The sequence below is a fragment of the Meleagris gallopavo genome, chromosome 6 (assembly GCF_000146605.3).
Source record: "Meleagris gallopavo isolate NT-WF06-2002-E0010 breed Aviagen turkey brand Nicholas breeding stock chromosome 6, Turkey_5.1, whole genome shotgun sequence".
Taxonomy (NCBI): Eukaryota; Metazoa; Chordata; class Aves; order Galliformes; family Phasianidae; genus Meleagris; species Meleagris gallopavo.
The window spans coordinates 47,952,645-47,974,898 of NC_015016.2; the positions used below are offsets into that span (position 1 = coordinate 47,952,645).

At 38.3% G+C, this 22,254-nt stretch overlaps 1 protein-coding gene across 3 annotated transcripts in view; it reads right to left on the bottom strand.

Moving 5' to 3' along the window:
- Positions 1 to 22,254, bottom strand: part of VPS41 (VPS41 subunit of HOPS complex) — a 104,408-nt gene that overhangs the window by 55,074 nt on the left and 27,080 nt on the right. For 2 of the 3 annotated variants that reach the window (XM_010713096.3, XM_010713097.3), the window contains exons 5-7: positions 11,737 to 11,811; positions 5,609 to 5,671; positions 4,352 to 4,417 (exon numbers count right to left, since the gene is read on the bottom strand). In XM_010713096.3, coding sequence (XP_010711398.1) covers positions 4,352 to 4,417; positions 5,609 to 5,671; positions 11,737 to 11,811 — 204 coding nt within the window. Of the gene's footprint in view, positions 1 to 4,351; positions 4,418 to 5,608; positions 5,672 to 11,736; positions 11,812 to 22,254 lie in introns of those variants that run through there. The other variant, XM_010713098.3, reaches the window with a different exon arrangement.

The window sequence follows — 22,254 nt, forward strand, 5'->3', positions numbered from 1 at the left end:
TCTCTCTTTGTTGGTTCTTCCTCTTTAACCCTCTGGATATAATGGATACTCAGACTCTGCAATAACCTTCATTTAGGTGATGTACTGGGAAAGATCGGTGCTTTAATGGTTAAATAAAGAACACCTTGTTTTCAGCTTTACCACCCTCATTTAGTTGGCTTTTACCCTGTTATTTGTTAAGATTAGACCCTTTTTTAAAAGGTAGAAGGTTATGGCCTTCAATAGTACAGTATTTGTCTTTTCCCTTGCTTTGAAGCTCTACTGTCTGCTCTGGAAAAGAATGCTCTGTTATTTACAATATACAGTATTATTATTTCAGGGTTACCATCATCTGCCAAGCCATCACAACTGTGATGTAGTTAATTGCAGAGATAAAGGAAGGGGAGCAAGGACTTTTTTTTAGTATAGTACCCATTGCTTCTCTCTGAGATCATGACAACATTTCTATAATACCTGTCTTTTTTTTTTTTTAATGCACAGATAATACAGATAACAATCACTCACTGGGGAAAAAAAAAAAAGGGGTGTGTGTGAAAAAGCTTTTCCAGCCCCAAAAGAAGGCAATGATAGTATCCCAAGCTTAAAGAAAGCTCTTTACTTTTAGAAAACAAAAGCTTTAACAAGCAATTGAAATTAGTTAATTGGTTTGTAATGTAATTTAGAAGAAAAAGAAGCTCTTACAAGACTCTAGCACAGGCCTAGCTAAGCAAGTATATGGTTATAAGCAAATTGGACTTAAAGTTCCAGCAATCTGTGACAATTTAAGCAATTACCCCAGGGAGCACTGCTCTCAAGTCAGCTTTAAGTCAGGCTGCACTTCTAAGACACAGCAAATCTCAACACCACACAGCAGCTCACATGAATTCCTACCATCCACCTATCTCTGGAACTGAGCAGCTGCAACACATCCCCAAAGCAAAGTGCTTCTCTCCTGTGCTCTGTTTATTTTGTTAAAGACATTCTAGCTTACCTTGGACATTTGCAAAATGCCCGATAGCATGCCTTTGAACTAAAGGCATACTTTTTACATGTATTACATTGTTATGAAGAACAGTGTACTTCTCAAAAGAGAGAAAATTAAGGATGTAGTAACTTACAGCTCCTCACACTCCATTCACAGGAGCACTACAATTAAGGATCCCATTGAGGCACATGCTTGGCTATACAATTAATAAATTTAAGCAGATCTTAAAGTACTCTCTTGACATGAGACAAAACAATATTGAACTCAGGGGGTGGGTGCCATTCACGCTTTCTGTGTGCATGTGTGGTTTGGCTTCTCTGTTTTGTAAACTGCAAACCAAAATCAGCACAAAATTTATATTACAAAATCAAGAGCATCTTTCTCATATCCTGTGACACCAACGTACATAATACAACTAAAAAAAAATAGTTTGAGTAAGCGACAAAATTCCTTTTCGGCTTCTTTTGTCTGCTCTAATGATGTTAGCAAACAATGAAAAAAAAATATGCTCATATACATAACATCACTATCTCCCAAAGTGACAAAAAGTAATGACAGACCCCACAGTATTCGGACAAGAGTTTACATACTTTACACTATTTAACTGAATGCAGCTCAGGCAAGGAGCATAGTGTAAGAGTCTTAAGAAAACTTTTTCTCTTAAGATTGATGTAAGTAAGGATAGCCCTATTTCCACAACCCCAAAGAACTGTCTTCCCAAAGCTCCACCCTCCATGCAGGCAGAGCAGGACAGGTGGTGTGCCTCTTAGCAATGCCGGTTATGAAATAGCTGAAGTCATATAATCCTTGAATGGCCTGGGTTGGCAAAGGCCCTCAATGCTCATCCAGTTCCAACCCCCTGCTATGTGCAGGTCACCAACCAGCAGACCAGGCTGCCCAGAGCCACATCCAGCCTGGCCTTGAACGCCTCCAGGGATGGGGCATCCACAGCCTCCTTGGGCAACCTGTTCCAGTGCCTCACACCCTCTGGGTGAAAAACTTCCTCCTAATATCCAACCTAAACCTCCCCTGTCTCAGTTTAAAACCATTCCCCTTGTCCTATCACCATCCACCCTCACAAACAGCCGTTTCCCCTCCTGTTTATACGCTCCCTTCAAGCACTGGAAGGCCACAATGAGGTCTCCCCACAGCCTTCTCTTCTCCAAGCCAAACAAGCCCAGTTCCCTCAACCTTTCCTCACAGGAGAGCTGCTCCAGCCCTCTGATCACCTCAGTGCCCTCCTCTGGACCCGCTCCAAGAGCTCCACGTCCTTCCTGTGCTGGGGGCCCCAGGCCTGGACGCAGTGCTGCAGATGGGGCCTCACAAGAGCCGAGCAGAGGGGGACAATCACCTCCCTCTCCCTGCTGGCCACCCCTTTTTTCATGCAGCCCAGATCACAGTTGGCCTTCCGGGCTGCAGGCGCACACTGCTGGCTCATGTCCAGCTTCTCGCCCACCAGGACCCCCAAGTCCTTATCCACAGGGCTGCTCTCAAGGAGATCTTCCCCAGTCTGTATAAATACCTGGGACTGCCCCGACCAAGTGCAGCACCCTGCACTTGGCCTTATTGAACCTCATTATGTTCTCATGGGCCCACTTCTCCAGCCTGTCCAGGTCCCTCTGCATGGCTTCCCTTCCCCTACTGAATTGACTGAACCACTCAGCTTGGTCATGGTATCCTTGCAAAGCCTAAAAAGTTCAGAGATATTAGGAGGTAGGAATCTCTTGCCTGAAGAAGCTGAGACAACTCGACAACCTACAGACATCAGGCAAAAGCATAATGGGAAGTAGTTCAGGCCTCTTTCTCTTGGTTGTTGTGGAAGAACTCCCCACTGCCTGCTGACCCTAAGCAGCTCTTCAGCTTTGTACTTCATGAGAGGTATAAAGAGCAGAGATGTTTATCTAGGCTTTTTTCTTTCCAGAAAAAAAAATATCTTTGATAAATAGGTAGGTGGGATTTAACTTACTGAATCTTCATAGAGCATTTTGTTGCTGTCATTATATAAGCTAATATGCTCCTTTTGGAGGAAAGGAGAAAAGAGAAATGGCTTCTATCACAAGGATAAAAGGTTTTATTTGTTGGTTTTATGTATCAATAAAATCAAATTACAGGTGTCAAGGGACATCTATTTCAATGCTAAATACCTTATGTTAAGATGTCAATTAAAGTTTTCCTGAGGAGGAAAGTTCCTCAGCAAAAAATGAATGCATTAAAAACAAGTATACCGTTCCCCAGAGGACAGAATATAAAACAACCTGTCAAGTAATCAAAGACAACCAAAGAGAATGTGTTAACTTCCTGATGTTTTGTTCTGTTCGGCATCAGGTGATTGCAAGCTCTTTTACCACCTGACAGAGTCCTGTTCTATTAATTCCCTGCCTCTCTCTTTCCATACCACTTTTATCATGACTAAAAAGCTTCACAAGCTGGTGGCTGACAAAGACATACACTGACTATGCATTATTTTAAGGACAACACTAGCTCTTACCAGCCTACAAAAACTGTCAAACATGCACACTACTTACAAAAGAAAAAAAAAAAACAAGATGTTCATTGAAGAATACTGAGCTGCTAATGAAAATTAAGCTGTATGAAGCATGAGGAGTCTGTATTTCTTACATGCTACTAAGGCTGAGACAGAGCATTCAGTTTGATGCATCTAAAAGTGAGGATTGTTCATCCTTAATTCATAAGAGAAGGCAAAAGAAAAATTTCATGAATTTAAGAAACTGTTCCAAATCAAACTTCTCATATTTTAACTGAAAATATGCAACATGACAAAACATACTTGTTGGACTTGGAAATATCTGCATTCTGAAGGTCAAAATTGCAGCCTGGACCAATAAAATACCATGATGGACACATAAAAATAGCAAACTATCCAGAAAGGAGACTTTAATTACGTAGATACAAACTACTCTACTCTATCCAGAGATTTCCTGAGCAACTTAAAAAAAACAAAAACAAACAAACAACAACAAAAACCCACAAAGCAAACAAATTAAAAAAAATAAAAAATTCTCAAACACCAATGCCAACATATATTGTAAAAAGAGCAGTATTAAGGTTTAACTTCTGCTCCCAAAACACGTAAAAATGAAAACACTGCCCTAGGAAATGCAAATGGCTGTTTTTTTTCAGGCTAGAAGGACAGAAGTAATTTTATTTTGACACTATACTCATTGCAACATGATTTTAACATAACAAGTGTGTTACTTTTTCCTGAAATGAATGTTAATTAAGAATGTGGTGGAATACAATGTATGAAGAGAAGAAAAAAATAGAGCAATTTTTTTTAGGTGTTTTCTATCACAGATAAACACTTTCTGAGCACCTTTTAAAAGCTATTTAAAGGCAGCCTAAGTTAATTTCACTCCGACTGCTTACCTTTTTTCCTCCTGTTACAAACTGCTTGAAGTGGGATCTTACAAAATGAGGATGAACAGCAACAATCTGAGTATTAACAGAGAAGAAAACGTGTATTACAGCTGAAATAAGAGTTTCAGAGAGCACTGCATCAATTTTTAAACTAGACAACCCTTTGCCAAATATAAAATTTTACAGCTGAGTTCTGAACTTCTTCTGAAGTTGTCTGAAAGATTTCATCTCTTTTTGCTTCCTTGTCCTACTGCTTTTGCTTAGAAAAAAAAAGAAAATCCTCCATATTGTAGGGCACATGACTTGTCACATGCCTGACATTGAGGGTCACAGGCAGAACAATTACTTTTTTGCACAGCAGGTAGCAGAATGAGGACCACATGGCATCGGACCACCACAAGCATTCCTCCAAGTGAGACTTCTTTGTGACCTTCCTAGAGGACCAGCTTGGTGTTGTCACATTGCTTAAACAACCTTTCTAGTATACCTCACAAAGCACCAGCCTCACACTCTGACTGATCAGCTGGGTCTAGCGTGTTGAATCAGGGAGCCAAAAAAGTGCTTTGTCTTACATGTCAAGTGTGGGCAGCAGGACAACAGGAGCCAAGTAAGTTGCATTCAATGTGTGTAAAAACTTAATATGCTCATTTTTTTCCCCCCTCCAAAAGCAGATGCAAACACAGAAAACCCTAAGCAGCAAAATGCAATAATTTGCACACACTGCCATTTCTCCTGCAGTAAAAATATACATTGATAAAAAAGCTAAAACCTTCTTATACATCTTCTAGAGGCATTTCTTTAAAGATCCAGCCAGCTCCACTTATTTTAACCTTATTTCAGAAACTGAGTTCTTTCTTTAACAGATTATATCCACATCACTACTCATTGCTCTGTCCCAGGATAGGTTTAACAGATATGAATTAGTTGCAAAATATTGACCTCACAGTTAGTAGAACTCTCAGAATTTATATCACAGATCTACAAAGAGAGAAATATGTTGAGACAGGTAACAGCTGAAACAGGACAATTTCTCTTTCACTTTGCCTTTTGTATTTGAAAAATTCAATAATACTTCTTACAAAACCTAGATCAGCTTTCTTCCTACCTAACCATATCAAAAGCTTTTATATTGAGATAGATAACTATTTTCTTGTGACTTGAATAACGTTACAAGGAAGCAGTACTCCTCTCTCATTTAGATTCAGTGTGACTTTACTGTTATTAAAAACAACAACACAATTACTAAAGATTAAAACAAGCACTTACTTTAATAGGACAGTCAAATGTTTCGTGAAATTCTTCCGCTGAATACAATCCAAACACTTGCACCTAATTTAAAAACAAAAAAAAATGCAACAAAGAAATGTATGTAATAACCACCTGACAGTTAAAGGTGAATGTAAAATGCTAATAAGCAGAAGATTAATGTGAATGTTAATAGCTGTATTATCTTCCTGAAGAAAAAAAAAGTCATATTTAATAATGCGGAGTTAATTGAGACATATTCAGCTACCATTACAGCTTATCGCTAAATATTTTCAGTAGTGCAGAAGTAGTTACTTTAGGTTTTTTTGTTTCCTAAACACAAATGCAGCAAAACAACTTCCTTTTGCTTTAGGCTGATCAAATCTGTTTAACAGATACTGATCTAGGTAAGGTATGAGAAAAATAATAACATTCAGGGGAAGGTAAATTAAAAACTCTTCCTTTCTGAGAAGGAACTGGAAGATTTCTTTTTCCTTCTGAGCAATACAGACTTTACATAAGAAAAAAAAATTGCGACAACAAAGCAAAACGAACATGAAAACCACGTCCCATGTTTCTTGGCATCCTCTCCTCCTCCCAAGTGCATTCAGTGCTACTTTGTTTCACTCCATGACCACTGGGAATGTCACTCTCTGAAGATTCCTCTCTTCTCATCTGTGCTGATGTTTCAGTACATTTAATAGTCAGCAGTGGAGTTGTAACCATAGGCCATAAGACAGCTATCCAAATTAATTTACCTAAAGAAGGCTCAAAACTTATAAAAAAGTATGTTTCTGCTGTCAAGAGAATTAACAGGTTTTTTTTTTTTTTTTTAACGTGGTTTCTTCTCTTTATTTACATAATTGGTAGTATGAAGTATAGGAAATACCATTAGGCTTCTTAGATGCTACGAGCTCAGAGTAGGGTTTCCTCTACTCTCTTTCGCTCTCTTGTCTCTCCATGCAACACCTCTTTCTCCTTCCCCTATTCCCACATGAGACAGAGACATCTGAGCTCTTCCAGAGCCTAGGAGTAAATTAGAGCTGAAGACTGATGGCCACGAATTAGTAATTCATCATTGAATTAGGATTTCCACAAAGAACAGTAAACGGTTTAATTTTACATTTCTGTTTTAAGAGGTATGTCAGAAACCGTTGGAACAAGATCACCTCAGCAGGGAGGGAAAAGAGCACGCCAGGGAGTGGATCTACGGGAAGCTGTATTTGACAGCACATCTATCTCAGGAGGCTCCCAGACAGGCCTAGTCAGTCATCCCTACCATCTGGGAGAGATAATCCCCTCAGTCGTTCTGCTCTACACACTCAACTACAAGTTGGACTAACTCAGAGATCTAAATAATCTCTTAGCTGTATTGTTAGCTCTCAACCACGACTCCTTGCGTTGGGAGTGGTGGGGGGACAGCTACAAAAAAAAGCAAAAATACAAATCAAAAACACTCGAGAAAGACCTGCAGAACAAAGCCAGTAAATCCCAGTAATGGGCCACAGAAATAAAGCTTAATGGCTCTATGAAAAGATCAATTCGGCTATCAGAGGACAAAAACCCAGACCGCCAAGGAGACAGAATGAAAAATTAGAGTTTAGCTAAACTACAAGAGGAACTAAGCTGTCCTAACACTGGCTCAAAGTTTGGCAGTCTCAGTAAAGCAAAAATACCTCACAACCCCTCATCACCCTTTCAAGCTCGTCTCTGGAACACATTTTCTAAGCAGCATTATCAGCTCTGCCCATTACTCATTAGTGAATGCACAGACTCTAAAAACACCCTTTAGAAATACTGCCACAACCTCTGAGAAGAGCTGAGCTATCGCTCCAGAGGATTCGAAAATCAATATGTGGAGATAGCCAGATGCATCACAAAGCTGTGATTATGTAAGCCAACCAAAGGGCTATATTTGACTTGGGTCGGACTGTAAGCCTGGAAAACCTTGTGGCTGATGTCTGGAGGATTTTTGTTTTCTGGGTTTTTGTTTTCAACACTTGGCACGGTATATCCAGTGCAACAGACTAAACAAAATATGGTACGGAGGAAAGAGAAAATATGAGGGAAGAAAGGAGGAGGAAAAAACGGTCAAAACAAGTCTAAAAACTCAATGAAAGCAACATCCTCGAGAACAAGAAGAAAAACAACTCTCAAATTAAAAGCAATTAATCAAAATTAACAAACGCTGGCAATGGCGCCTTCAGCATTTTCATAATACTGCATCAAATGTGTCAGTAAGATGTCTCTTTAAGAGTTTGAAAACAAAATGGAGCCAGTTAACTAAAGAGGAAAAAACAACTCAGCATAAAATACATGTTATCATGTTTACTCTAGGGACACCATATAACAGTTTATTACTTCTTAATGTCTTTTATTCTTCAGAGAGAAAGTGATTCTTTTGATATTACAAAGCTATATTGGATTTATCTATTTCTACTTTCCATCATCTACTTTCTCTTCATCTTCTGTTTTTAGCTAGCTGGAAGAAGTATTTCATGAGCACACTATATTTTACCAGCCCTTCCCATTTTAAATATCCAGCACACCTAGAGGTAGCTGTTTTTTGCTTCCACATATGGAAGCAACAGCTAACTTTGAGATAGTCAAAATGCAAGAATGGTCTACCTGAGCCACTTTTTTTTTTTTTAAAGTGTGGAATACAGTACTTCATGAATATTTTTAACATAATTATTGTTACAGGCAGTAAATATGACTCTAACACATCTAAACACGTTTTCAATATACTTTATGCTGTCTTTTATGAAGTTCCAAGCCAATAAAGACAGCAATTAGAAATTCCATTCTGCAAGATACAAGGGCTGCTCCAAAAATAATGTCTCCTATTTTATTACATTGGCCAATGCCATTAGAGGTAGATGTTGGTGTCATGGCAGTAGAGGTTGTAACTTCCTACCAATATTCTACCACATTTTGTTGTACAACAGATGGCAGCAAAGGGGCAGTCCGACAAAATGGCACCTGATATGGAAGTGCATCTGAAGTAAAGATGTGGAGCTGAATTCCTCTGCGGAAAACATGACACCCACTGACATCCATCACTGCTTGCTGAATGTTTATGGGGACCAAACAGCAGATATAAACACAGAAAGGTGGTGAATGGTGTGTTTTAGCAGGGGGAACAATTATGTGAAAGATGAGCCACATTCCAGACAGCCACAAAGATTTTTATGAATGCAGCATGCAGGCACTTGTTCATTGCTGGCAAAAATGTAAAACTAATGGTGGTGACTATGTTGAAAACAGCATTTTGTAGCTGAGAATTCGCTCTATCCAACAGCGTTATTGTGCTCACTGTATCTGCTGTAGTTTCACAATGTGACCTAACCTAGGTGTTAATATGCATGCAGGGGGATTGGGCTAGGAGATCTTTCAAAGTCCCTTTCAATCCCTGACATTCTGTGATTCTGTGATTTCATGGAAATAAATAGGAAGCATCACTTTCAGAGCGATCTACGTATGAGAGAGCTTTAGACCCAGGTTATTTAAGGTAGTGTACAAGCAGACAAAATCCTAACATAAAAAATACATTTATGCAGATGCAAGTGTATTTCCCCTTCTGTTTTTTCCAGCACCATAATTTTCCCTTTGTATTTCAACATCTGGTCATTATTCCCAGACAGTGGACACAGCAACGTAGGTCGGTGGTGGCTTTGACTTCTGTTCATTTCCATGAAGGTGATGATCAGCTGCACAAAGACCATTGGCAAGGAACATTTTTAGAGAGAACTTTCAGTGCAGAAAAGCTGCAAGTGGCTCATTCACAGTAAAGTTGTTGCGTATGTATAAAATGCAGCTTTTGACATGAAGTCTGGATGCTGCCTGACAAGAAGGTAAGAGAATTGCACTCTACTGCTGTGTCCCCCCTCAGTAAACACAGCTAGTCCAGATCCAGTTTGAAAGTGAAAAGAAAAAAGTAGTGAAAGAAAATGCAGAACACAGCAGAACGGGTATAAGGAAGAAGTTCTCATCATAAAGCCTTCCTTCAAGAAGAGAGATAGTTTGATAGTTTCCAACTCTCTCATGTTGTATTCATTCTGATATGGGAAAATGTACTCCCTACACAGTGCAAGAATCATTTGCAGTGGTCCAGAGGACACACCATCACTAATTTGTATAAGATAAATATCTTAACCTAGCTGGTGCAAATGTTTTTAATTTTTTAACTGATTAAATAAAAAACAACAAAACAAACAAACAAAAAAACACCTGTTTTTTCCCCCCCTTTCTTTCCTCTCAAAGATTTCACAATTCCTACTTATTTATCTGATAACCTTCCAACTATCTGCATAAGTATTTAATTTCTTACAGTACACACACTGTGGTAAGAAAAGACATACAGGGCATATAAAATTACACTTTTCTTATAACAAAGAACCTTCAAGTGCTACTGTATCTGGCCAGGAATTTCTGCCATTTTCTTATACAGCAGCACAACATACTTGATATGTTTTCACTTACTCCTTGGGTGGATTCTCTCACAGAGACACACCTTTCTGGATCACTCTGACAGTTGTAAACCACTCAGATCTTTCAAGCCTCCTCTGTACAATACGGTGAAATAGCAATGCCCCTGGACTTTGAGAATACAAGTGCAATTCATATTGCACTTGTGTTACTCCAATCCTTTGTAAAAACATTATCAGAGTTAGCGCTAGTATGGGAAACAAAGTTTAAATTGCCTTGTATAGCATACAACTTACTGGATCCACAACAGCTATTGCATTAAATGAAGAGAGATTCATTGTTTAACGTAATGGAGTTTTTCCTTTTCAAACAGACACATCACAACAGGAATAATAAATTTCCAAACATTTCTACCTCAAATGCATATTTCTAACATTATTGTTTTAATTAAAAAAAAAAACAAACAAAACTCAACGTTTTTTATTACTGTTAACAATTACTGACCCTTCCCTTATCTTGCAATCTGGTAGACAATTAGGATACTCTTGCTGCGTTTCTCACAGGTTGCAAAATTCTACAACCTACTTTGAGAGGCACAAGTATCCCAATTACTCTGTCAAGATACTGACACTGACATCAAGGTATCTCTGAGAAACAATAGGTTTGTGTACGTAAACGGGCTCTCTCCCTGTTGCAGAAAAAAACATTTACTTGCAAGGGAAAAAAAACACCTCAAGCACATACAATCTAAAGAGGTTGTTTCCCCATTTTGTCTACTGCAAGATCCAATTTTAGTTTGAATTCATCCAACTTACACTAAATGGGTTGGATCCTTTAGGATCATCAACACTCCTCCTCTGTCCAGATCAACTATGTAAGAAATGTTCTACTCTGGAACTCCAGTGGATATTGAGAAATGATTTAAATGATTTTTAATGCACTCCATATGTATATGAGCATTATATCCAAAAAAGAAGCTTAAAAACACCCTGTGCGTAAGAATTTTATCATTGCAAACCAACATTACAAAAGACTGCCATCGACTTAAAAACAAAAAAGACATTCTTATAAGTGGAAAATCAATCACCAAAACCACTAAATGTCACAGCTGTACATTCCAGAGAAGCACTGATAATTGTTAGTTATACACTGCACAAATGAAATATGTCCTCAGTCAAGGAAGTAGGTGCCAGTTTTTTAGGAAACTGTACATATATTGATTTTACATTTATTTAATGTGGCTGTTGTAAGACACTTTATTCTTCTGATAAACTATGATTGCTTATCAAAAGATTCTATAATTCAAGAGAAACATTCATAATGTGTGTGAAAATGAAAACCACCAGCCCACAGAATCCAATTTTGTGGATTTATAGCAGAAAGGCATTAAACTACTGTCTTGCAGGAACAGCAGACTAGTCACTGAAGTATAACTGGCACAGCAGTAATGATTAAGGTGACATGTCCTCCTGCCACAGCTGTTAATCAGCTTAATACCAGTTACATTATTGACATTCTTGTAATTACTTTTCCTATGGCACATTCGTGCAAAATATATTTGACTTTAATTTTGAGTATTCAAAGGTGAGCCCACTTCTCAAGACGGATGGTCAAAGTGGTGCTAAACGTAGTACTTAATTTCACAAGTATCACAATTATCTCCAGTTTAATACCAAGGACTGCCTTCTACCTCATGAGATACATAAATAGGTTAGTCGTACCTTCCCATCTTCTGAACAAACACCCATGTGTTCTCCACTTTCATCCAGACTGATCTGATTTATCTTCACGGGGCTCTAGAAAAGAAAAGAAAAAAACAACACAGACTTTTAAAGTTACATCAGTGGTCGTATGCTTTTATGTCCTCTATATTTTCTGAGATTTATGTATGAAAGGTTGTACGATACTTAATTGTGTCAATTCAAAAAACATGGAAGACGTCTTTCTCCAACAATACCCAAACACAGCCTTCCTTCAGGCTTCATGCCTAACCCAGAGACCTAACGTTTTTAGCCTCAGATGCCTAGAGTCCTCATGTAGGATCAGGGTCCCAGAACTGGAGCTTCTGAGTCTGCACACCACAGTTACTCATTAAGAACCTCTACCGCCATCAAAATTCAGCATAAGGCATGCTGACAGAACAGGCATCAGTGCAACTGAAAATTCTGGTTTGGTCTTCCTGCAAATCTTTTCCCTGGCTTTCATTTTTGCTTCTAATAGTGTTTTCAAAAGCTAGTATTAGAAAGTATTGAAGTGCAACATGGGTGTACTCAGACAAATATTGAGAAAAGCCTTAAGACTGCACCAATTTAATAAATTGTCACTTTCCCTATCCACTTAAGACATTCTTTTAAATTTGTCCTGCAGGGTTGTGCAGCATATTACTGTTTACTTTAAACATCTGTCCTTAAGCACTGAGGACTGACCTCACGTTTGGGTAATAATGCATATCCTCTCATGTATCAAACTCCACACTCAAGTACCAAGAACTTTCTTATATCCACGGTCCTGATTTCACCCTCTGTAACAAATATCATTTCAAGCATCATTGAAAGATCTTTACCCACGTCCATCCTTAACAATTCTGTGATTCTGTAAGTCAGACCCAGATATTCAAGAAAAACTTTCCACGCTCTTAGAAGATTTTGAACAGATTGCACCACGAAACAAATCACTTGTGGGATCCTGAGAATTATAAAGGAGAAGTCCATCGTACATTTGTGTGAAAATAAACTGTCACAGGAGCAGTACCGGAGTCATGGGATCACATTAAATGTTACAGAGTGTGTCTAAATTACAGCAAGTCCTTATGTATGCAATGACAGTTGGAATTACACCACTATAAAAAGTTACATTAAAACTCACTGTCCCAATGAACAACCTATAAGGGGTAAAACCAAGATCTCCTCACAGCCTTTGGAAAGCTTTTCCCTGTGTATCATGCACACACAAAACATAAGTCAGGGAAAGCAAGATTTTCCTCACCTCACACTTGTAAAAGAAGAAAAAATATCAGAAAGAAAAACAACAGCCTTTACCCAAATTGTATTTTCAATTTCCTTCTTTCTAACCAAGGTTGAACAGCTGTGCCCTGCTCTGCAGCAGATGGCTTGACGAAATGGGAAATGGCTGCTGCCAGTCCTGTAGCTTTCCTGCTTCCTCACATGCAGAAGACATCACTCAGCCCCTCACCATGTCACAGAGAGCTGCAACTCTGCAACTAATTACTGCAACTGCTGCTAACGCAACACGGCCTCTTCACCATGAGCTCTCTACCAAAAAGCTCGCTGCCAAGGAAGTCATCAGAGCAACCTCCCTTGATTTATGTTCTCCAGCTGTACTTTCACCCACCGCAGGGAAGAAGTGCCGACTTACTGCATTTCAAAACTACAAGAGAGCACAGCCCCAGCTGTGCAAGCAGCTGGCACACGTTCCTCCAGACACATATGGGGTGTCAGCTGAGGAGAATGGCTCAAGCACATCAGTCTGCTGGTGTGGTCAACACCCCCATGATGGCTCTGAATCTCAGGTGCTACATGCACACCTGGCTAACTCCAGGATTCAAGGATGCTGAATAACACAGGAAATGTCATCAGTCATCAGGCTCGCTTTCTAGAAGCTTCATAAAAATGACCAGCTCACAATTTCATTCCTGCCTTACCTTGAAAATGCTTTTCTAAATTTCTGGTTTGCTCATCAAGGTGCAAGAGGAGATTTTTTTTGTCTCTGCCGGAGAGACATAAAAAGTAAAACCCACCCATTAAACCCCAGCACGTCTCCGCTCTCTGCCCTACAACGATAAACACCTCTGTCCCTCTGCAAGGAAGAGTGCAGAAAGTTCAGCAGAGCTCATCAAGTGGCATGGCTTTTGTTCCGAGAAGTATCTGAGTTGCTATTGCCACAACTTTCTCAAAAGTTCTTCTCTTCTTTTCTCGCTCTGCAAATGGAGAGGCAAAAGTCCATCCTGAATAACACCACCCTGACATAGGGTCATGGGCTAAATCAGTGTTCAGTCAGCCCCATTCTTCTCATCTCTCCACCACCTAAAGCCCGCCATCGCTGCTTGCGTGACAGCAGCAGCAGGTCTAGTAGCACTCCTACATAATGGCAAAAAAACCCAAGACATAAAGGAAACAAAACAGACACACTAGAAGAACAGAGGGCTCAGCTGTAATGTCCACACCGTTCCCACTGTGCTGGTGAATGGCTTTGATAAAGTTTGATGCTCAAAAAATGAAATGCAGGAAGTAGGCAAGGTAGACTACATAAGTTATCTTGGCATAAAAGGTGAAGAAGCAGAGCAAGATGACAGACCTTATCTATCACGTTGCTGTTTGGAAGCCACGTAGCACACTGTGGAGATGAAATGTGTGCCTGTGCTCAGGTAACTAAATGGTGCCAGGCAGGGCAAAACTGCTCCACATATACATGCAGTATACTGTAGGTAGGGGAAAAGAACATCATTGCAGCATCTGTTTTTTTCACACTGCATTACTTCAGAATTGTTTAGTAGGAATTTGTTAAGTAGAAATTCAGTAAGCGTGGTATTTCATGACACTATGTATAACTGGCGACTTCTCACAAGCCTTCTGCACATGCAATACTTTTATCAGCTGTTTCTAACCCTTTCTCCACCTGCTTCCCCAGCACCTTTTCCCTGCTGTCCGCTCCGCACACAAAAGATGTTCAGGAAAGACAAATTCAACTAAAAGCAAAGCTGCTACTTACACACATCTCCAGCTGATTTTCATCACAATATACTATTCTAGGTAATGTACACAAGGTAAAGCAACCTTGAAGTAATCATTTTTCTTCAGATCTCAAGTTGAATTGGCACTGCTGGCTACAAGCTTGTTAATTGACTTCATCAGTCAGAACTTTCCACAGAGCTCAGAAAGAGATGACAGACCATGGGCTCAAATGCTGTCATGTCTGAATATTAAATGTGTTTTATAATAAAGTTCTACAAGGAGAAGTACTGACAATGCCAGGAGCTTCTGGTTTGGCACTGAGTAACAGTCAAGGCTATAATTTCCAGAATTATACTCCACTATGCTTCTTAAGATATATTTATAAAGCTATCCAGAAAATCAGAAATAGGAGATGACTAATAAAGTTAGCATGTTATCTAAGTCCAAGGTGTTTCTTCTAGAATCATCTCCAGCTCATATACTCAGTTATTTTTATAAACACATGGCTGGGCCAGGCAGACAAGCTATTTACTATTTCAAAACTAGTTGTATTTATATTCTATCAACAGCTTGTGGATAATTTTGAGATTTCAGACAAGAGAAGCACAAATAATTTGGAAGCTCCTTCTTCCTCTTTTTCTGGAATTAAAAGTCACCAAATCAACCACGGAATTACAGCAGTCTTTCCTTTGTATTTCTTTTTAAATCTTATCCCAGCTGTACCATTGAAGAGTTTAATTTGCCTGGCAAAAGAAAATAGGTTTGCTTTTTAAGGCACAGAGAATAAATGCCCTCCCAGACACATCTACTTGTGCAAGCTGACAAAACAAGAAGTATCACTCAAGACTATGGAGGACACAAGAAGCCACTAACAACACATCGCAGTCCAGAGGACTGATCACTTGATACAGCTTAAACAGGACACACTCCAGGGTTTGATCAGTTAGCTGATAAAAAAAGAGCTTTTTTTTTTTTCTTCTTTTTTTGGAGAAGGAGGAGAGGAAATCTAAATGTATAGGCATTATTTTTAAAAAATAGTAATTTAAAAATAACAATAGTAATCTGAGGTTAAAGTGTCACTTCAAAACTTATGAGTATTTTATTCACCTAAGCATTATTCACTGAGTAAGTATGACCTAATCTCAAATCCTATACCATAAAAACATACACATCTGCTTATAAAAAGTTCAGTAAATTTCTAACAATTGTTTAATTAGTACTACATTGAGTAGTATTTTTTAACCTAATCAGGACCCCTTGCTTTAGGCCAATTAAGGAAAAAAAACCCAATACCACACGTTCTTTTTAGTCACAAGCATACTTCCAGGACTGCACAAGTAGCAGTAACACACACAGTATTTACAAAGCGATACGATTCAAGTCTGGCAATAAGAAAGACTCCATTAGTTAGGAAGGGAGATACACTGAAATGATTAACTGAGAACAGCTGCTGAATTTCATAAAGTGTGGAACTTCTGGCAAAGGAAGAAAAGCCTTCAGCTGAATTTCCATTAGCTGCAGTTTTCTTTCCGATGGAGACATGTTTGGAATTCTGGACAACATAAGTAAGTTTGACTGTTCAAAATCAATAATGTCAAGCTGACTCTACAGAACAAAAAAATGTTACCTTAATGGAAGAAAGAAAAGTTTAGGGAGAGGAAAAAAGAGCTAGCAGGGATCTTGCTCGAGTAGATCTAAATATAGACTTGGGCAAAACCTTACATTTACAGTGAAGGAAAAACGAGCATCTACCAGCACATATACCCCATGTGCTAATCAATTCCCTAATAAATGTAAAAATGCTTGAAATAAACACACTTACTATGGATTACATCAGTTCTTAAAGTAGGACTAAATTCACGGCCACTCAGAAAGCTTCTTTTAATTGTGTTCATTGAGGCAACTCCTTCTCCCCTGGCACTCATCATCAACCCACCTTATACTATCAGTCCCCCAACGGTGAACCCGAGAAATCAATCTGCTAATGTATAATTTGTAAAGCTCCTCTGACTAACAAATGGATAATTGATTCTTGCACAAATGCTGCATCCCAATGGATATCAACTGGATGAACAAGAAACCTAAGACTGGATTTCACTCCAATTCTGTGAGAAATGCAATATTTACAAGCTAGGAATCTAAACGTTTTAATAGTTGCCTGTGACTTCATGCCTTTTAGCCATGGTTAGCAGGCTAGCAACACATGCATTAGGAGTGTGAAAAGCAAAGTGATGTTTGATCATACTTGCAGCAAAGCTCATTTTACTTCAAGAGATTCTAAACACTAAGACAACCCACTTATGCAGCAGTGTCATCCATTCTTCGAGAAAAAATTTTCAGGAACTTTTCCTAAATTAACTCAAAGATTTTTAAGTGTCAGTCTATGCAAAAGCACACATATAAACATCTCAAAAGGAGAAAATCATCCATTAGTCTTTTCTGTTGCATTATGTTCTTGTAATTCTGGATCTACCTAACCACCGTGTAGCTGATCTCCATGCTACAGGAAAATTTTGTGCATATGGAGATTGAAGTAAAAATACAAATAAAAAAATAAAACAAATCAGACTCTTACAAGTGCCTATTTTTCACTCGTGAGTTTTCATCTGCATGATATTCACATAAACAGTCACATAAAACTCTGCTCAGTGTTCAGCAATATGAACTCATTTCTTAAAATGTCAATCCACCAGAATATAGACTACTATTTTTATGTTTGCATTGCTTCCACCACGAAAATGGTGGAAATACTTATTTCCAACAGAAGATATTATTTCCATCACAGAAGTCTCCAAGTGTCAGTGCTGATTTGGAAACAAACTGCCTCAGTTATTGCCATAACTAAGCCAAGATACTCTTAAAATATAAGGCTTGCACTAGTAGGCTGAGGAATTTGCTCTGAATAAAACTTTCAACTATTCAGTATTTACATGTATTAATTAAATGATCTATTCTCCATTGAATTTGGAGAAACAGTGTTGTTAAGACTATTGAAATAAAGTAAGCAAGTATCATATATTCTCTTTCCCCAACTGTGTCTGCTCAATTCAAAATGATAACCTCAGCTCCCCTGGAAGAATGCCTTATTTAAGTAACTTGCCAAAAAGGAAGCTGAACTTTTCAGGGTCTTTTCATTTTGGGAAGCAAGAAAAGGTGATGGGAAATAAAGCACACAGAAGATGCTCTCAGTATTAAAAAAAAATTACAGTCCTGCACTGACTTAGTTTATGTATTCATAGTTTTACTGACACAGTAGAGGGAAAAGCAACCCTAAAAACAGTACTATATCATACTCTACATATAATGTGATAGAAGTACATATATATCTATGTGTATATGAACAACTAAGAAACATGATGTAGCAAAACAAAGGTTTAAATCAAAAAGGTAGTTTTAAATGTTACAGAATAAACTGTTTACCACTGTCTGCAATAGAAATTACATATTCTGAACTTACAATGCCAATTTTCATTTGATGAAAATTTACTAGTATCCACACCAAAAAGGTTTTGTTCAACAGTACTGCTAATTCCAACAAGTGAGGATTCCTGCTCCAGTGCTTTTCCTGCAGCATCTGTGTATTTATCATTCTCCAAATGAAAAATCGGAGATTATATTGGTTAGATAAGAAGGGAAGGGGGAATTCTAGGGAGAGTAACAAAGTCTGGGACAGAGAATAATAACATTAACATATATTTTGTCTGTAGGAAGGCATACCTTACCTACAAAAAGAAAAATCTCAAAAGCTCGTCTAATTCTAAGGGAATATGAGGACAAGGAATCTCTCATATATCACCTGAGAAACAGAGAAAGACCAGTAAGCCTACAGTGATTTCAATACTTTCCACATCAGCGAATCCCTTAATCTTGTTTGTAAACCACAGGAACTGAGCAAAAACACATCCAAAGAGAAAAATTAACAAGGGATCTCCTTAAAACCGTAGCATTCGCTACACAATCCGAATGCTTGTTTAGGAATGACAGAGCTACAACTGAAAGCAGATCTATATTGGAAGCTTACACCTCTTCCTAGCATTGCTTAACTGTTAGCTAATTCCTGACAAATCCAAAACAGGATCTCTTTTCTCTTAAAACAGTGACGTGTGAAGTTACGTCCCTATGGGAGCTTTGTGCCACAGGAAACAATTTGCTCCTTTTTCCTCCTCTTCCCAGGTCCTCTTTGACATCCACTGTGTAACTGCAGGGCCTCAAAGACGAAATGCCCTAAACCTGCCTCTGCTTTGTTGTCACTAGCTGTGGATCAAAATCATCTGAGAATATGCTGCAATATTTCCCACTGCACTTATGGGAGGAGATGAAGTAAGGGATGCAGGTGAAGACTCCATATACGTGCCTCAGAAATCCCACTACATGGTGGAAGAGGACTGTTCCAGTAAGATGCACCTCACTGATTTCTCAACCAGCTTTTTTTTCCTCATCAGCTCTCCAAGCACTGAAAATTTCAAGAATTCATCATGGAATATTCTGCTTCTACACAGGGTACTGCATTATAAATTGGGCCCTGGAGAGCAATGCAAAACCCTGAGCATCATACTTATTGGGGCACTTTTTAAATAGAATAACACCCTCAGTGTCATTAATGTACAAAACAGGAAGTGGGTAGTATAAGATTTTTCTCCATTTCTTGACAAAACACAACTCAAAGAAGTGACTGATGAGAAAAGCCAACCAGGTCATAAAACAGCACATGTTCTTGACTGAACAGGTCAGCTTTAGAGATTATTCTACAGGTGCTTTGACCAAACAACTTTTAAAAGAGAGATGAGGCTCTTGACTGTTCTTCTCAAGGGTCATCCATTGTTTTGCTAGCATTAGGACAGCCATGACGATCACGTCTTCCCCTCTCCTGACGTAACACTGAATAGGGGAGACAAGTAGTTTTCTTCTTTCTATCACCTCTTGCAATGGAAAACTGCACTAGAGTATATGTTTTTCCAGTTACTTTAGCCTGTCAATCATTCTACTATAGATGATGATTTCAGTCTAGTAGCACTGAAATCAGTGAGAAGATCTCCCACTGACTGAATCACACGGAACACAGATTCTGTAAGAGAAGAACTCCGTTGGCTGAAAAAGACATAGCTAGTCATACTCTGGAATAGGCTCCCCACGGAGGTGGTTGAGTCACCATCCCTGGATGTGTTTAAAAACTGCTTGGATGTGGTGCTCAGGGACATGATTTAGTGGAGGGCTGTTAGTTAGCGTAGTATGGTTAGGTTGTGGTTGCAATTGATGATATTTAAGGTCCTTTCCAACCTGAGTGATTCTATGTTGGCATAGTTGAATATTATTCTGGGTGGTTAATGGCCAATAGCTAAAACATACAGACATCCAGTCACCAGCATTTGTACAAACAGGTAAAAGTCAGATCTGCATGAGAGAATAAATACATTTCCTGATTACTGAAAACATTCTATTCTCTTCAGACGCCAGCTCTGAAACTTCGTTTATTTGTCATTATATCATCTGTGATAGTCTTCACAAACCTGGCACAGAGATCCTCAATAACAATCAATTTTCCATTTTGGATTTGGACAGGATCAAAAAAAAAAATCTGCAAATTAAGATTATAGGGTGGGAAGAAAAAGAGTACTCACACAAGTAGAAACTATGAATCCTGAAGTTCAACGTAACTTACTTTAAGCTGCAAACTATGCAGCATTCTCACTGTGGCATAAGATAAGGAAAGCTAAATGTGAAGATGAATTGATGCTGTGCAATGTCCCCAGTACATTTGCATATAAAGAGGCTTTATTTCAACAGCAGCAAGCGTAGACATTCTGGCTCATACTAAACTTTATTTAATGCAGACCAAAAAAGCAAGCGGATTCATTCATTCTTCCATTATTATACTGCTCACATGTCAAAGTTCCTGTCTTCAAGAACTGTTACGGCCTGCAGCAGCTACACACCTCTATTATGAGCCAGGGCTACAGTGGTGAACACAAAAACACCAGACTTACAGAATTTCTTATACTTTTATTTATTTGTGCCACAGAACTCTTAGTGGAACTAGCTTCCTCAGCAGCATCACAGAGAAGATGATCAGCTTTAAAGAAACTGCTTTGTTCAACAACAAATTGGAGGGTTTTAACAACCAAGATCGGTCAAATCTGGACTGATCACATTCAGCAATCTGACAGGATTGCAATAAACAACTGATACACACCGTCATGTCTTTTCACGCAAAGAAGTCTCATTATTCAGATGCAAATTTTTATTAAACTTATGAAGTTCGTTATCAACAATATCTTGCCCCTATGGGAAAAAAAACTTCACCTTCATGCTTTCTTCATTGTATTATGCCCCTGTTATGTCATTCTATGTTGTTAATAGTGCTGCATTTTTATTGTTAATGGAAACAAAGGGCTGCAGCTCTATCATTAATGTCAACTTATATAAAAAACACTGTCCTCCAGAACTCAGTTGCTCTGGACTTTCTAACTATGAAAACATTTTCTAATGCAAATAATATTTTATTAATGTCAGGACTCTGAATAGTTCTGACAAGTAAACTGCTATTATTTTTATTTGTGCATGCCAGTGCCTGCCTTCAGTATACAAGAAAATGTCATTCAGGTATAATATGCTATTTAACAAAAGGAAAACAGCTCTAGAATCAGCAGTATACTAACTTCTTTGAAGGCAAACTTTTCCAAATCCTTCTGTGCCGTTAAAGGTTGTAAGGAGTTAGAAAATGCATTTGTGTTATCTGAAACTGTTTCACCGCTGCTAATAAAAGCTTTAGAGGAACTTGGCCCAATAACCTAGCTGTGTAACAGCAAAACACATTTAGGGGGGGTATATAAGACAGATGTGGCACAATATGCTCATGAGATGACTTAAAAAAAGGAATAAGTAAATCGTGGAATATATGCCTTGTGCCAATAAGCATCACTCTGACAAAATTCCAGTAGGGGAAAGATATCTGCAATGGCTGTGATCCTGAGGTTTCTCACAAGTGCTAAGAGGGAGAACAATCTAGTTTTGCCAGAGATTAAGCTTCTGCAAGGCACAGAAAAGTATAAATGCCCAGTATTTAACATATATTTGAAATTTGTTGGGACTCTTTTGAAAGTTTCCCTTAAGAATGGATAATTCTTTGGTAAAACAATACTTTGTTTAAATTAAATAAATGAAAATTAAATTAAATACATGAAAAAAAATAGTTTTGTGCACGGTTGTTTATTTAAAAGCAAATAAACTTTGTTGTCAAATCATGAAATTAGAGTGAGTATAGTGAGCCAGTAATAGTTGCAAAGAAATTACATTTTCTAAATAATCACAAGATGCAGTATGTATTCAAGCAACTGATGTTACCAAAGCAAGACGGTAAAAGAGTCAGGAAAAAAAGGAAAAAAATAACAAAAACTTTTACGTTTGATGTATCTGCATAATGTCACAAGTAATTTTCTGTAAAACATTCAAAAATGTCATTTGTAAATTCACTTAGCAGAATTACAGTAAGTCCTCTACTTGATCTTTCATATAAATAGATTCAGAGTTCCTACAAGGTCTGATTAAAAA